At 32.2% G+C, this 12,490-nt stretch overlaps 1 protein-coding gene across 5 annotated transcripts in view; it reads right to left on the bottom strand.

The window, feature by feature from the left end:
- The window catches only part of HLTF (helicase like transcription factor), a 53,020-nt gene that overhangs the window by 3,823 nt on the left and 36,707 nt on the right, over positions 1-12,490 (bottom strand). For 3 of the 5 annotated variants that reach the window (XM_012782826.2, XM_012782827.2, XM_012782828.2), the window contains exons 17-24: positions 12,113-12,248; positions 10,465-10,644; positions 6,556-6,680; positions 5,883-6,073; positions 4,427-4,552; positions 3,975-4,087; positions 3,466-3,646; positions 1,069-1,149 (exon numbers count right to left, since the gene is read on the bottom strand). In XM_012782826.2, coding sequence (XP_012638280.1) covers positions 1,069-1,149; positions 3,466-3,646; positions 3,975-4,087; positions 4,427-4,552; positions 5,883-6,073; positions 6,556-6,680; positions 10,465-10,644; positions 12,113-12,248 — 1,133 coding nt within the window. The remainder of the gene's footprint in view (positions 1-1,068; positions 1,150-3,465; positions 3,647-3,974; positions 4,088-4,426; positions 4,553-5,882; positions 6,074-6,555; positions 6,681-10,464; positions 10,645-12,112; positions 12,249-12,490) is intronic. The other 2 variants (XM_020285844.2, XM_012782829.2) reach the window with 1 other exon arrangement.

Here is a 12,490-nt window from a genome sequence, read left to right as displayed (position 1 = left end):
CTATAAAAAAGGCTGACATGTTTTAAATCACAAAAATATTAAAACTTTTTCATGACAACAAACTAAAGGGGAAAGACAAGGAAGAGCCTGGGATAAACTATTTCCAATATGCATAAACAAAAAATTTAAAATCAGACTGTATAAGGGGTCCTTTATTTTATAAAACCGTAACTATGAAAACTAGGCAAACAATATATAAGAATTCACAGAAAAAAATATTAATGAGCAGCAGACATGTGAAATATGCTCAAGATCTTAGGTAAATGCAAATTAGAATGGTACTTTTTTGACCACATAGGCATGGATTGACATCATTCTCATACATTATAAAGCCTATTTTGAAAGCAACTTGACAGATATCTAATAAAATTGTAAATCCAGAATTCTAGTTTTCTTAACCTATCCTGAAGAAATATTTGTATGTATGCAAAAAGATGTATGTACAATAATGCTCATTATTGTACTCTTTTTATTAGCAAAACATTGGACTGAGTAAGTAAATTATGATGTATCTCTATAGGTTTCTAGAGTAGTCAAATTCAAAGAAAGAGAATGGTGGTTGCCAGGTGCTGGGGGGAGAGAGTTATTGCTTAATGGGTAGAGTTTTAGTTTGAGGTGATGGAAAAGTTTTGAAGATGGGTGGTGGTGATGGTGGTGAATGTACTTAACGCAAATGAACTGTACACTTAGAAACTGCTAAACCAGTAAATTTGTTATGTATATTCTATCACAATAAAAAAAGTGTTGATCTAAATGTACTTATAAGGTAGTTTCCGATGCATGTTTTTAAAGAAAAAAAATATGTTGCAGAATAATAACAAAATATCCCAATTATCTTTAAAAGATATGCTTTTAAGGAGAGATGCAGACATAAATATGAATGTTTATAACTGAAAGGGCCCTGAAACAGCATGTATTAAACTACTGATTGAGGAGAAAAAGGGTGACTTTTATATTTTGTTCTGCATAATTCTACTTCAATCATTACAATAATGTATTCATGCATTACTTGTATAATTTGGGAAGCCACATCAACCTAATCTTAATATAGATGGTTTAAAAACTCACTTTTGTTATGATAACTTCTTGCTTCTGGCCAAGTCTATGGCATCTGTCAAAGCACTGATCTTCAGCAGCGGGATTCCAGGCCTAACAAGAACATAAGTTGCTTTGTTACTCCTCTGATCTGTGAGTGTTCTGCACTGGAGTCCTTTCATTTCAGTATTATTCATTCATCCTTTTCTGACTAAACATTTTGTGACTGAATTCAGATACTGACATTGTCAATATACCTATGGAAAAATCCACTCACGACACTGATAAACAGACATTCTCCCCCATCATTGCACTTCCACTGCACTTCTAGTACCTAAAACAGGGTCTGATGTGTGTTAGCACCCAACCCAATATAAGTACCTGTTGATTACAAACAATTTCTGCTTTTTCTTCCATTATAAAGTGAATTTATCTGTGCTTAACAGAGGAAAAGGTTTACTTTTTCCTCTAGTCCAAAACCTTATTTGTGTTGATGCAGTTTTCTGTATCTATGTTTGAAATCAGTTTGACTTCAAAACTGAGCTAAAAAAGTAACATTAGCTAATTAACATAGACATTATCATGGGAACTGTCTTAAGCTGAAGAATAAAATGATGAAGCAATGAAAAGGAAAGAATAACCACAAAGATATAGACTTCTTTAGAAAGATAATAAGTGGCTTTTAAATAAAATCATAAATTGTTGGAATAAGGATCATTACGTTTTAAATGAAAGAGATGATTCCTGAAGCTGAAAATGGTATTTTGGGTACAAGGAACATTTACCTAACAAAGTACCAGCTGAAAATAAAACAAACTCATAGAGGCATATGTAGGTTATAGTACAACTTATGCTGTTATTCTTTCTTTTTTAAGTTCCCTTGGGATCTAGTTGATAAGGAAGGTTTTGCTATTAACTTGCTGTAATTTGAGTTTTGGGTTCTTTTTTAGTATGGAGGTTAGATTTAAGGATATGCTTAGCTTATGATTTGCTAAAACTGACAGCTATTATATTTTGTGAATATTCTGTATTTTACAATTAGACATATTTTTGAATCATTATACCAAGAGACCATGTATAATGTTTTTCTGTTGCCTATATTTTTTATCCAGAAACCTAATGACAAGCTGGCAATATATAATACATCTAGTATGACTACCAGATATCTAATTTATCTCATAAGATAAAACTGATAGCTCCTATTCTGACATGTAGTAATTAAGGAAGCAATTAGCTTCATGAGAAGCTCATAATGGACATCACAATATCACCTTAACTCTCATACAGTGCTTCATGAAAAGGTAAAAGATTTTCATGAGCAGAGTTTTTTTTTTTTTTATCAAATCTTATTATTTTTCTGGGACCTGACTTTTAGTTAGAAACAACATGTGGAAACTTGACATGTTCGATGAAAACCAATCAACTTAATATAAAACTGCTAAAACATTCATAAATTTTTTAAAACTATAACTGAAGAGTTTAGTCTCTGATCAACTTTACAATACTAATTATTCTATTTTGATACTAACAACCTCTTCCTTATCCAATACTAAGATTATATGAGAAAGAAAGTTGGGGAATTTGATTTGAAAACCAGCTTCTGGGATTATCACTATAGTTACAATGAATTTTTTTACAATAACCATAAAAATACTAAAATTCTAACAAAAATTTAAAACTTCACCCATAGTACTAAGGCAAAAAAAAAAAAAGAACCCCAACAACTGCCATCCATGACATTTACTCATAAATGCCTAAATATGATTCTTGCAATTGTACTGAGGTTACCCTCAGTTGAGGGATGGGGAAAAAAAGCCTTAGTAAGCAGATACATGTTAAGGCAGCCTTACCAAAATAACTAACATTTATGTCTCAGTAAAATTTCTACATGTTATGAATCTTGAGTTTCAGGCAACAAGCTAAAACCAAAAATCTTAAATCTGTGAATGCACAGAAATAAATAGCACAGGGTTGCCTCTAGCCCACATAGTACCCATGCAAATTAGCAACTGAATTAGTCCTTCCAGCCCAAACAGCTTCTTTCTGCATTTAGAAAAATGTACTCTCATGTGGATATAGCTCTACGTCACACATAGCTTAGTGAATAAAGTTCGGAGTGAATTTTAGTTTCCATTCTACTCCTAGTTGTATGATGTTGGGCAAATTGTTTACTTTCTTATGCTTCAGTTGTCTAAAACGAGTAATAATGGTATCTACCTCATAGGGATATTGTGAGGATTTCAGTTGACATATGTAAAGCACTTAAGAGAAAGCTCTCAATCCACATTTACTGTTATTATTATCTATTTCTAAATATGCCTAAGAATTTTCACAATTAATTTTAACTATGAAGTATTTACCAAACAGTTTTTGTGTTTTATTTTTTTGAAGGAGGTAATAACATTTTGCAAAGTCTACAAAACTACTTACTGGATCCATTAAAAACACTCGAGAAGCTGCAGAAAGATTCAAACCAACTCCACCTGCTTTTAAGGACAGAAGCATTATAGTTGGAGATCCTACTTCAGTGTTTTGGAAACACTGAATTGATTCAACTCTTTCCTTTTGGGCCATGGAACCATCTAAACGAGTAAACACAAATCCAGAGGCTCTAAAGGGGGAGAAGAAAAGAGACAATACAATATTATAAAGAGAATTTAATTACAAATATCTTTAATCAATTCTTTCATTCATTTATCAAATGTTTATGGAGCACCTATTAATATAGCCAGGCACTGCAGTCAATTTTTTCCTAATAAATTCAGTACTTCATCTTTAAAATCCTATGCTGCCAGGAAATATTCTCTATTGTGACTATGAATATTTTAGATAAATAAAAAGACTAAAACTGGTAAAACAAACAGTGACTTTTCTTGCTATCCAAATCCATACACATATAAAATCTATATACTAAAAGTGAAAAATACTGTTGAACTTACTTAAGTGGTGTTTCTATTAAAGACAGGAATGTTGTAAATTGAGAAACAACTAAACTTTTTGTGTTGGGATTCTTTTTTCTTAAGTCAATCAATGCATGCATTAGAGCATTAATCTGAAAAAAAAAGATACCATTAGATTCCATTTTCAATTGGTTTATTTAAAATAAGTCCAAAATTTTTTGTTAAAAAGAGAATGGTCCTGTTATATTATTTCTCTAAAATGCTAAAGCAAAAGACTACTAATTAAAAACAAATTAGGACTGAAAGAATACTATAATAATCTGAACCCATTCTTTTCATTCCCAAATTCATCACTAAAAATAAATTTAAAAGTCAGTAGTCACCAACAGAATGTAATATTCAAATGACACGAATGAAAGCAGAATTATTTTGATAAAGGGTATAGATAAGTGTATAAAAAATATTCAAATATTTGTACATGTATATTTCACCTTTGAACTGGATGTCCATTCCATATTAGACTTTTTCTCACCATCATATGCCAATTCTTCTGGAGTACATTCTAATAAATTGTCTCTATGTATTTCATTTCTGCATAAAGGGCATTTAGCATGTGGCTATATTAGAAAGAACAAAGTGTGAGCAACATTTATCAGAGAAATAGAAATATAAATGTGCCTAAAACTTAAAAAAATGTATGGTAAATTCTATATCTCTCATAAATAACATTTTTATTAAACCTTTTATTAGATACATCCATTTGAGATAAATCCGTAAATGTTGAACATGAGACAGAACAGTGTTCTAATGTGATAAGTGAGATGTGTGGGGAGCAAAAGATCTTATCTGGCTAGCACCAAGAGTTTGAAACACTAAAAATTATATCTTTGTAGGCAAGAAAAAAGCCATGAATAACAATTTCTTGAACCTAAATACAATGCAACACATTATTTTAGAACTATTCTTCAAAAAAAATTCCTTCTTAATGGCTTATAAAGCTATTAGCTTATAAAGCTATCCAGATTTGTTAATCCTATTGGGTTTACTCAAAGCAACATCTGTTATATCCATGTATACCAAACCTGCTAATAAAATAGATTATATCTTAAATAATTAGATACTAAACATTCAATTAAAAAGATTCTGAAACAAAAACTATGTCATAAGTTGGTACAGGGGGGTACCCTTTGAGAAGAGGGAGGGAATAAAGGATTGGGAAGGAGACACAAGGAGACCTGGAAAATAATTATATGCATGGGGGTTCATGATAATTCACTAAGCTATAAAATGACGTGTGCATTTTTCTACATGTATGTTATATATTAACTAAAACTGGGGAAAAATATTCTGCCCCAGTTTGAAGGACTACTTAAAGAATTAGTCCACTTCAAAAAAATTCAACCACACAAAAGAACCAAGACCTACCTTACCCTATAGTCAATAGACACATATGGCAATTAAGTCCTTGAAATGTGGCTAAACCAAACTGAGGTATGCTATAAGTATACAACACCAATGAATTTTGAAGACTTACTTTAAAAAAATGACAGCATCATATTAATACTTTTCATATTTTAGATGCATTGGATTAAAAAATGTATTACTAAAATTAATTTCATGTTTCTTTTTACTTTTTAAAAATATGGTTACTAGAAAATTTTAAATTACCTTATGTCGCACATTATCAATCTATTTATTGGATAGCAATGATATAACAAAGTGGAATTAAGATACTGACTGAAACAGTGACTCAAAAAAAATTTTATGTTTAAAGTGCTTAATTAAGAGAAATCTATCACCTATTAAAATACTAGAATAATTAACCATAAAAGCTACATTAAATCCAAGTACAAAACCCAGTATACTCTTAGACTTAGGTTTTAATTACACTAAAGACAGGTATACCACTTCATCAAACACTAAATCTATGCTGAGCAAAAAACTAACCTGCTCATTCTGAATGACTTGGCAAATACAGGGTTTACAAAATACATGTGCACAATGTGTTATCACAGGAACTGTTAAAGAATCAAAGCAAATTGCACATTCTTCATCTGAACCTGAGCTCAGAATTAACTTCATCTTCCTTATTAACTTCTTTCTCAGTTCTTCAGGTGTATCATTTCCTAAAGAAAAGGCTGAAAAATTAATTTCAGAGCAAGATTTGTAATATGACAAGTTAATCTGCATTATATAAGTAAAAGTTTTGCTTGCTAGTAGGGGTAATCTTTCATCTTTTTCTGTCATAGGCAAAAAGCATGGTTAAAATTTGAAATTTTAAGAAAAATTCAGAAGCCAAGATAGTAGCCAACTCACATAATATACTTCATACAGAAGCATTATTATAATCTGTACATACTAGCACAGAATAAAAGGCAGATACCCTTCCATCAAAGGGTATCCATCACTGAAAGTCCTGGAAATACTTCATTATAATTCCATATCATTGGTAAAAAAATTATTGGATAAATTCCCAGCTGAGTACAATACTAAACACAATGTCCATTTGACAAAATAAAATAACAAAGTAAACTAATAAGGCCATATAAAAATTTCTCATTCTGATTTAAATATCTCGTAACACATATAATAATAGTATGAGCCAATCTTATTTGCTTACCTAAGGGACCACTAGAAGGCACTGCATTTGTAAGGAGACGAGTATGACAACAAATCTGCCGCAATCTAAGCAAAAGACCCAGCACATCTGCATAGTGTGCAAGGACAGTCCCTTCATTAAAATACCTAGAAACAAAAATGTCAAATATTGTCAAGTCATCTAAACAATAACAATTTCCTATTCTAAAATAGCAGAGTAAAATGGCATTGTTCTGTTCTTTCTGGAAATCTCTCCAAAATAAGAATGATAAACACAAAAGCAAACTCTATCTTTAATGAAACCAAGAGAGATTTGTAAAGCACAATAAAGCACAATATATAAGAAATAGCTGCCAACTGCAGTAAAAGTCAAATAGGAAGATGTTGAGACAGGACTGCAGATTTGCAAATAGATCTGCCAGAGCACAATTCTTCAAAGTAGATGGTATGCCCTAATGGGAAAATCAGTATCTCTATGTCCCTCATGAGCAAAAACCGAAACAAGTTGCATGTCTGGTGACTTGAACTTCCCAAGTTTACACCAAAAAGGAACAAAGGTAAACTGAATAAGGAAACACACAGATGCACTCTATTTTCAGAAAAAAAGACCATGGGCACAGCACTACACATGGTAAACACCCTTACACCTTTTGATCTCTGTTCTATGAGTACTAATAAAATCTAAAAGAACTCTTATGTAACCCTGAATCATAAGTATATTGGGATATTTCCTGCTAGTCTGTGATAGGGTATGATCCTTCTCTTCATGTTTACCTAGACTAGCAAATATTGAAAGAACTCAAGTTATTCAAATTCATGTAAGTAATAATTAGCATAGAGCAAGGTAAGGAAAAAAAATGGCAGTGAAAGAAAACTTAGAAAAATATTGCCACAGAGCAAATAAAAATTATGACCAAGGATACTACCATATTTAATACCACTTAATAAAACAATTCCTCCTAAAAAAAAAAATAATAGCTTAAAGCAAAGACAAAGAGCTTTGAAAAGATATGGCAAGACAAAGAGATGAAGGATGAGCTGGTATAGCTCAAGAGTGTAAAAGAGAAAAGTGAAACATCAGAGAAATGAAAGCCACACTACAACCAGCATAAAAAAGACTAGCCACTACTAAAAGCATAGGAAAGGATGCGGGGAAACGAGACTGAGAAAATAAAAATTAAACAGAAGAATGTAAAGAATTACAAATAAAATGATACCTATGGAAAACAGATGAAAGATATCTAACATACACAGAAAGAAATAAAAATAATGGAACAGAAAACAGTATTTAAAGAAAGCTTTCCAGGAAATTGAAGGGAAAAAAAAAAATCCTAGAATCCGAAGATTTAAATAGTACTACCATGTGTTCCAAGAAAAGTCAATAGAGGTCCCGGTCAAATTTCTGGACTACCGAAGGAAAAAACAAAAAATCAGGCTTTTCCAAAGAAATATTCAATACAAAATACAGGGTGCAATGGCAGTACGGATTGTGTAGGAAAGAATGGGTGATCCAATAATTATATAACCAGGCAATCTGATATTTAAGCATTGTAAGGCAATAGAAAAAATATAGCCGAATGGTTAAAAGCACAGATTTTTACAGCAAGACTCTCACCAATTCAAAACCTGGCTCTGCCAATTTAACTACATAACATTGGACATGCTTAACCTATGTCTTGCACTTCCTCAGTTGTGACAGAAGCATAGTAAAAGTACCTACCTCATAGGACTGTTGTATTAAAATTAATACCTGCAAAACATTTAGAATAGTGCCTGAACTATGGCAAGAGCTATATATGAATCTGCTGCTAGTATTAGTAATAGTATCATGGCGAGAAACATTTCTGAATATTTATGAATGCAAGTAGTATACTAAGCAATATAGTATAAAGGTTAAGCTTACAAGCTTTAGAACCCAACTGCCAGAGTTTAAATTCCAGCTCTGTCTGTCATTCACTAAGTGTGTGACACATACAAGTCACCTAACTGTTCTGTGCCTCATAAGATGTGGATAATCATTATATAGACTTAATTTTGAACCAGGAGAGTGACATAATCTAATTTACATTTTAAAAGGATCACTCTGGCTATTATGTTCAGATATAGATTGTTGGAATAAAGCCAAAGTAAGAGATGATGGTGGTTTTTACCATAGTAGTAGTGATGAAGGAGGTGAAAAATGGTTGAATTCAATGCATAACACCTAGCAAGTGCTTAATAAATGTTAGTAAATGTATAATCTATTAAAAAGAATACTTTCAAAAAACATGTTTCATTTCTGAGAACACAGTTTCAATTAAGTTATTTTTTTTCAAACTTTTCAAATCGAATAACCTTTACTAACACTAATTATTCCCTGACATGGTCACATCTTACTGATACTCAGCATTTCAGTTTAAGAGATTTCTTTTGAGTGCCTATCATGTGCTAAATAATGGAGTAGAGGCTTTCTCCTACTTCACCAGCCACTCTTGTCTTCTTTGTTAGACCTTTTCTTTCACTTTACTCACTCCTTTGGTGACGTCTTTCAGTCTTATGGCTTTACTTACCATCTACATATATGTGATTTTCAAACTTATATGTCAAACCAAGAATAGTACCATGAACTCTACTCTCCTATCCAACTGACTATTTAACATCTCCATTTGGAAATTTCATAGGCATCTCATGATCATCAATGTGTGCAAATATGAGCTTCTAATCTTAACTGAAAAAACTCTGCTCCTCCCATAGACCTTATCTCTGTAAATGGCAATTTCATACTCCCAGTTACTCAGGTGAAAAACCTTGATGTTTTCTTTGTCTCCTCTCTCTCACATCCCATACTGTATCAACTAGCAAGTTCTGTTGGCTCTACCTTCAAAATGTAACAGAATTCAACCATTTTTCACCTCCTTCATCACTACTACTATGGTAAAAACCACCATCATCTCTTACTTTGGCTTTATTCCAACAATCTATATCTGAACATAATAGCCAGAGTGATCCTTTTAAAATGTAAATTAGATTATGTCACTCTCCTGGTTCAAAATCCTTGAGCTTTTACTAGCTCATAAAAAGTAAAAGCCCAAATCCTCGAAATATGCCATATTGCCTCACACAATCGTCATCCACCCCACTTCAATACCTCTCTGATACCATGACTATTTCCCTTCTTGCTCATATTATCCAGCCACACTTGCTTCTTTGTTCTTCTTCAAACTCACCAGGCATGCTCCCAACTGGAGGCTTTTACTTGCTATTTCCTCTGCCTGAAACATCCCTCAATCCCAATCTCCTTTAAATCTTGCTCACCTATCACCTTCCCAGTGAGGTCTTCCCTCAATATCCTATTAAAGCAGCTTCAGTACACCCCATATCACCTTTGTTTTTTTCCATAAATCTTAATCTATGTTTTTTAATTATCTATTTCTTCCCATTAAAATATAAACTTCTTGAGGGCAAGGATTTTTGTCTGAAGTTCTTATGTTTTTAAGAGTCTCACAAACCTATTCTGCCTTTGCTTGTCTTCTATTTATTCTGGTTGCTATGGGCATTCACATCAAATCTGCTCTTGCTTCGACTAGAATGTCTCACCTTCTACCAATCTCTAATCTTTAAAAATTTACTTTATCAGCTCCTATTCCCAGATTTCTACACAGTGTTGGAAACAGGAACAAGCAAGGTCTTCTAACTAACAATTAAGAACTTGCTATTATATGTAAACTTAATTTTTTTCTAACTTAAGGAATTACTTACCTGGTGAATTATACTAATAATTCATTCACTTCAACTATTAATTTGTAAAAATATGGTAAATCACAGAAGCAAATTATCTTTCAATATACTTTGGACTTTATTGCTAACACATCTAAAAATGTTATTCAGTTAATAGGAAACAAAGAAAAAAAGAAAAAAAATTATTTTCTAACATGGCTTTCTTTCTCCATACCTTCCAATAGTAGCTCTGCCTTCATTTTTCACAGACTGATAAATCTTTCTCTCTTCATCTGAAAGCGTAATGTGCTGAATAAATACTTTACGTTCTGGTAACTCCAAAACAGGTTTTCCTTTAATTTTGCTTGTCTTTGTTCTTCTAAGTGTAATATTTTTAATTAGGCACTGTAAACGCCTAGTCAGGATAAAACAAAGAGTTATATAACTTATTTCTATTATAAGTTGGTCCAATAAGAACAAAAAAAATAGTGTTTTAATTTGTAGTGTTTTAGAGTCTTAGTAAAGGTTTTTTTTAAAAAAATCTCTTATTTGGGATTTTATCCAATCTGATAGTTATAGCAGCATTTCACAAATAGAAAATGATTACCACATATGCACTGAATTTTCCCCTTGATTCAATACCTGTCAAAATTTAACCTTCTTTGTCCTTATTTTCTTAAGCTCTTCTCCCCATTTTTGCTCTAATCATTAACCCTTTTTCTTCTCAAATGCTCTGTCAACTACATCACCTAATAGTCAATATTCAAATTCTTACTGAGCACATATTAAGTGCAAGGCACTATATTAAATGTTGTAAGATACAGATATGAGTAAGAACCTCCTTCTATAAAATGAAAATCAAAGATACATAATTTTTGTAATGAGTGCTCCCCAAATAAAAACATGCTATAAGAATTCACAAGAGAGAGAAATGCCTTCTAGTTCCATAATCTTTACATTTCCTTCTCAATTTCAGAGAAAAGGAGGCATATCAATATTTTAAGAAAAGGTTTTTCCTAACATCGAAATATAAATTCAATTTCTTAACTTGGAGTTTAAACAGTTGGGGTCTGAGCAATCAAGTGGACACCATTGTCAACTTGGTTAGTGATTTTTGAGCCTTTTTCACTATAAGCCATACTAAGAAACCCACTTTTACTTTATCTAGCAAACTTACACAAACAGAAACAAATATTTCACAAAACAATACTTCCTATGTATGATGCATTCTGTTATTTTATCTTTTATTTCATTTTCTTTTTTAACGCTGGCTATCACCCTTATAATGATTTCACAACACACCAATGGATCCCAAATCCTCAATGTAAAAACCACTGCTCTAGATAAAAAACTCAAACCATGTTAGCCTAGCACCTCACAAAATGGCTATCACCAAGCTGAGTTTTAATTTATGTTCTCCACTTTTATTTCCACCAGAAACAATCATAGAAAACTTTCTCTCTTGTAAAACTTTTGTTCAAGCCACTGTACATCGTTCAGTCACCCCAATAAACCTACACAAGATAAATTATGAAAATTTAATGCAGACTGCAATGATTCTCACAAAGAATATAAAATTTTTCCTATCACTTTTGAATCTGTTAATAGTGGCTTTTGGGGTAATACCAACACACAAAGGCCATAAAATTCTGCCTTTTCTTTCAAGTTGGGGTAAAATCAGGGGAAAGATAGTTTACTGGTAATTAGAAATCTTTGCCTCTTTAAGAATTACTAGGTTCTGAGAGACAAAGGTATTAAGCCGTAAACACTTTTTGGAGAGGAAAGTCAAGAGTCAAGTTAAAATAGTAATGAAAGTGGCCATTGGTTCAAGCTGCTAACAGTTATTTGCAGTTAATATTAAACAGCTGTCTGATATCACTTACCTAAGTCCTCCTTCATCTCCCATTGTGACAGGACGCTGTATTGTCCTATGCCACCATTCTCTATCAAGAAATGGTTTAAGTTTTAAAAAGGAAAGAAGAGACCACAAATCCTTTAAAGAATTCTGAATTGGAGTACCTAAAAATAACAAGAAAATGTTATACTCTTTAACTTGAGTATCCAATAAGAACATTCATATGGCCCAGAGAAGGTAACAGTTGAAAATGGACACTCTGTACCAAGCACACCAGGATCAAGCTGTGACTCAAATCCTTTGTTAAACACATACATACCTCAGAATACAGCTCTGCTATAATTTTTAGCTCTCATGTGCCATACAAAAAAGGAAAAAGACCACAGACTCAGTAAATCAAACTTTC

This window comes from Microcebus murinus, chromosome 1 (genome assembly GCF_040939455.1).
Source record: "Microcebus murinus isolate Inina chromosome 1, M.murinus_Inina_mat1.0, whole genome shotgun sequence".
Lineage (NCBI taxonomy): Eukaryota > Metazoa > Chordata > Mammalia > Primates > Cheirogaleidae > Microcebus > Microcebus murinus.
This window is presented reverse-complemented; position numbering and strand designations above follow the sequence as displayed.